The sequence below is a fragment of the Adiantum capillus-veneris genome, chromosome 8, assembly GCF_014529385.1.
Source record: "Adiantum capillus-veneris isolate H3 chromosome 8, ASM1452938v2, whole genome shotgun sequence".
Classification (NCBI taxonomy): Eukaryota; Viridiplantae; Streptophyta; class Polypodiopsida; order Polypodiales; family Pteridaceae; genus Adiantum; species Adiantum capillus-veneris.
The window spans coordinates 61631243-61634415 of NC_140938.1; the positions used below are offsets into that span (position 1 = coordinate 61631243).

Consider the following 3173-nt stretch of genomic DNA (forward strand, 5'->3'; position numbering starts at 1 on the left):
CAGGATAGAGTTGACTGCTAGACAGAATACCAAGTAAAATTGCTAGAAAGACGTTGAATTTGCTTGCTACTTTTTGATATTATAACTCACAAAGAGAGTTAAAATATATTCTCAACGCTATGGATTGTCAACATGCATGTTTCATCTTGTAAATTTGACAAAGGAATCTTAAAAAAAATCAAAACTATCCAAGAACTAGTGTTTTATAGTCAGATTAGGGTAAATAGTTCATTTCTAAAATAGAGGAGACAACAATGTTATATTTATGTGCACATGATATCCATCCATTTACCTATTCTTTGCTTGTAAGATCAGCAAACATCAATTCACCTATTTTTATTTCTTCTAGGATGAGTAAATGACCCTTCTTTTTGACCCCTCAAATTATCCATGGATGACACTTTTGACAATTATAAACAAAAACTTGAGCATCACAAGAAAACGAGAAAAGCCATTTTTTCTATATTTTTATGTTTATTTTTTTATTATATGAATAACCACCCCTCCATACCCAATTTGCTATAATTGTTTCAAGTTCACACAATATTTTGGCTTGATGCTATATAATTGGAAACTTTATACATGTTTGAATGTATGTGTGAGAAAGCAGAGAATTTTAACGTTGTAGGAAATTATCCCAAGAGACCTTAAAGATCAATCCGACGAGAAGAGTTGAACTCAAGACCTATCATTCAAGAGAGACTCAAGAAAATCGAATTGATAATGTGGAATCTTCCTCCAAGAATTGATACCATTTTGGGAATGACCTTGCTTTCAACATTGTGGTATTGAGCTCAAGGACTCCTCCAATGGAACCAAATTGATAACTTTGTGAGTGTGACCTTGCTATTAATTGAAGACCTTCTTACACTCCTCTCTCTCTCTCTCTCTCTCTCTCTCTCTCTCTCTCTCTCTCTAGTTCAAGACTCATTGGATAGATCTTTGATGTCTCTTGCAAATCAAATATTATTGAACCCAATAACTCCTTATTCCTATCCCCTAATGAAGAACTCTTAACCAGGTATGAGGATACGACATTCATACAACATAAACTTGATTTTATACAGACATGCTCTTGCCCAAAAGTTTTTGCATGAAGTCTATAGGACAAAGCCTAAAATTGCAATGTGAGGTACAAAAATCATGCATTAATTAATCCTAACCGAACAAAAGAGTTAAAAAAATGAGTAAAAGATTTGTACAAAGTGCGGCGGGGACATTCATCGATAGCACATCCCACTTCCAGCTTTGGTCTAGAGAGTTGCGAGAAGTTTCTTCTCACAAAATGAAAATGGCATCACCTACAAATAGTATCTACACATGCTGAAGATACCAATCTACAGTGCTGAAATTTCTCTTTTTTGCCTTGAGATGATAAATCTATGGTGCTAAAATTTCTCTTCTTCTTCTTCTTCTTCTTCTTCTGATATATCATCACTTGCCTTATTATGCATATACACATGAAGCTGGGGCTCCTTTGAAAAGGAGGAAGGCCAGCTTCTCAATGCTAAAATAAATGAAGCTTCCATGTGAATGCGTCAGGAATGATCCGAAATTCGTGCCAACTATGCATTGCCAGCCACCCCCATACCACTTATCAAATTCCTGCATGCAGAAGAAAGATGCTCAGTTTAGGTGCATACCGAGTTTATAACTAGACCCCAACATTGCTTGAAACAACAAAAAGGGAAAACACCATTTTCTTGGCCTGATTTTTAAGGCCAAGCTAATCGTACAATCGGGATTTACAAGGTATTTACCGAGATTTACGAGGTTTTTACTGGGATTTATAACTAAAATGCCCAATTTTTAATCTTGAAATGATCCCACAGGGTTAGCACATGTGCAACCCATCAAAACTTTGGCATGAAGACATGAGGCAAAAGAGCACCTGCTTCATGGACTGAGCAATATGTTGGCAGTCGTAGACGTCATGAATGTCGAGGGCACGAGCGGCACAACGCATAGCATGCTGTTGCATCATAACAGGCATGTCAGTCTCACCGAGGATGGCCTTTCCCTCCAGCATGATGGCCGGATAATCGAGGACTAAGGAGCTGATGTGGAGAGGGGGGGGGATGGACGGGGAGTGGGCACACAAGGGTTGTGGCACCTCACTCTCTCTCTCTCTCTCTCTCTCTCTCTCTCTCTCTCTCACACACACACACACACACACACACACACACGCACACACAGAGGCCTCCCTGGATCAGATCTCTTAACTTGTCATCTATGTAGCACTGCCCTACTCTCTCTCTCTCTCTCCCTCTCACATACACACAGAGACCACACGAGTTTCGCTACCTGCCTTGCACACACACTCTCTCTCGTGCTTGCTTCGTGCAGAGAGATGTAGCGAGTGCAAGATCCACTTAGAAAGCGTGATGAGGTGCTGTTGCGCTAGAGCGTGTGTATGTGTCTGCATGCATTTCCCATTTCTGCTATTTATAAGCTCTCTCGCAAGTCGGAAGTTTTGAACTCGGAGCGCAGCTCGTTTCTTCCTAAACTCACTCTCTCTTCTTATTGGCCAATCATATCCTACCAATTTCCATAAACGTAAAAGTTACCAAGGGGACGTTTGAGCCAACCTTTGAAAAGGTATGCACAGGAAAGTTGGAATCTACAGAAAATGACCCTATTGGACACGTCTTGGCACTTGCCCACATGTAACCTCATAGCAGGGGTGCACACATGAATGCCATTCTCTGTCACTCTTGGAAGGGTTCCGACCATGCCGATAGAGCAATCACATTGCTGCACATGCAACTAGAGGTGCCTCACCCCATGTCTCACAAAATGCTAGAGTAGCGCAATTTTTGTGGACGCAATGGCAACCTGCGTGTTGAATCCAACCAATGCGCTACCCGTGTGGCAGATGGAGAATTTATGCCACATCAAGGTTTTTGGATGCTGCGACTAATCTTTAAACTCATGTGCTTAGCCTTTCATAAGGTAAACCCACCCCAGACACAAAAATCTCTGAGATGTAGTGGCAAACTACATCTTTCATGATGCAAATGCTACGGGTGGAATCTCTCTGCCAAGACGGATCCCTTCATCGTAGCGGCTGTACGGACGCTTTTGAAAGGGAGTTAGCAGTAGCATCCAAAATTCGTGCCGTGGCTCAAATATTCCATTTGCCATGGTTGCTCCATGAATCTCATGATGAGAGC

At 41.1% G+C, this 3173-nt stretch overlaps 1 protein-coding gene across 1 annotated transcript; it reads right to left on the minus strand.

Moving 5' to 3' along the window:
- Positions 1-1309: 1309 nt before the first annotated feature.
- Positions 1310-2360, minus strand: LOC147452226 (uncharacterized). Its single transcript, XM_086518898.1, has 2 exons — positions 1892-2360; positions 1310-1605 (listed from the first exon to the last, which is right to left on the minus strand). The coding sequence occupies exons 1-2, from the start codon at positions 2027-2029 to the stop codon at positions 1447-1449; spliced, it is 297 nt and encodes a 98-aa protein (XP_086375024.1). The 5' UTR covers positions 2030-2360; the 3' UTR covers positions 1310-1446.
- Between the last annotated feature and the right edge of the window lie 813 nt (positions 2361-3173).

Excerpts from the sequence above, each read along its gene's own strand:
- LOC147452226 (XM_086518898.1), bottom strand. The coding sequence starts at position 2,029 with ATGCTGGAGGGAAAGGCCATCCTCGGTGAGACTGACATGCCTGTTATG. Across the intron at positions 1,606-1,891 it reads TTGCTCAGTCCATGAAGCAG|GAATTTGATAAGTGGTATGG; the intron begins GTGCTCTTTTGC and ends TTCTGCATGCAG.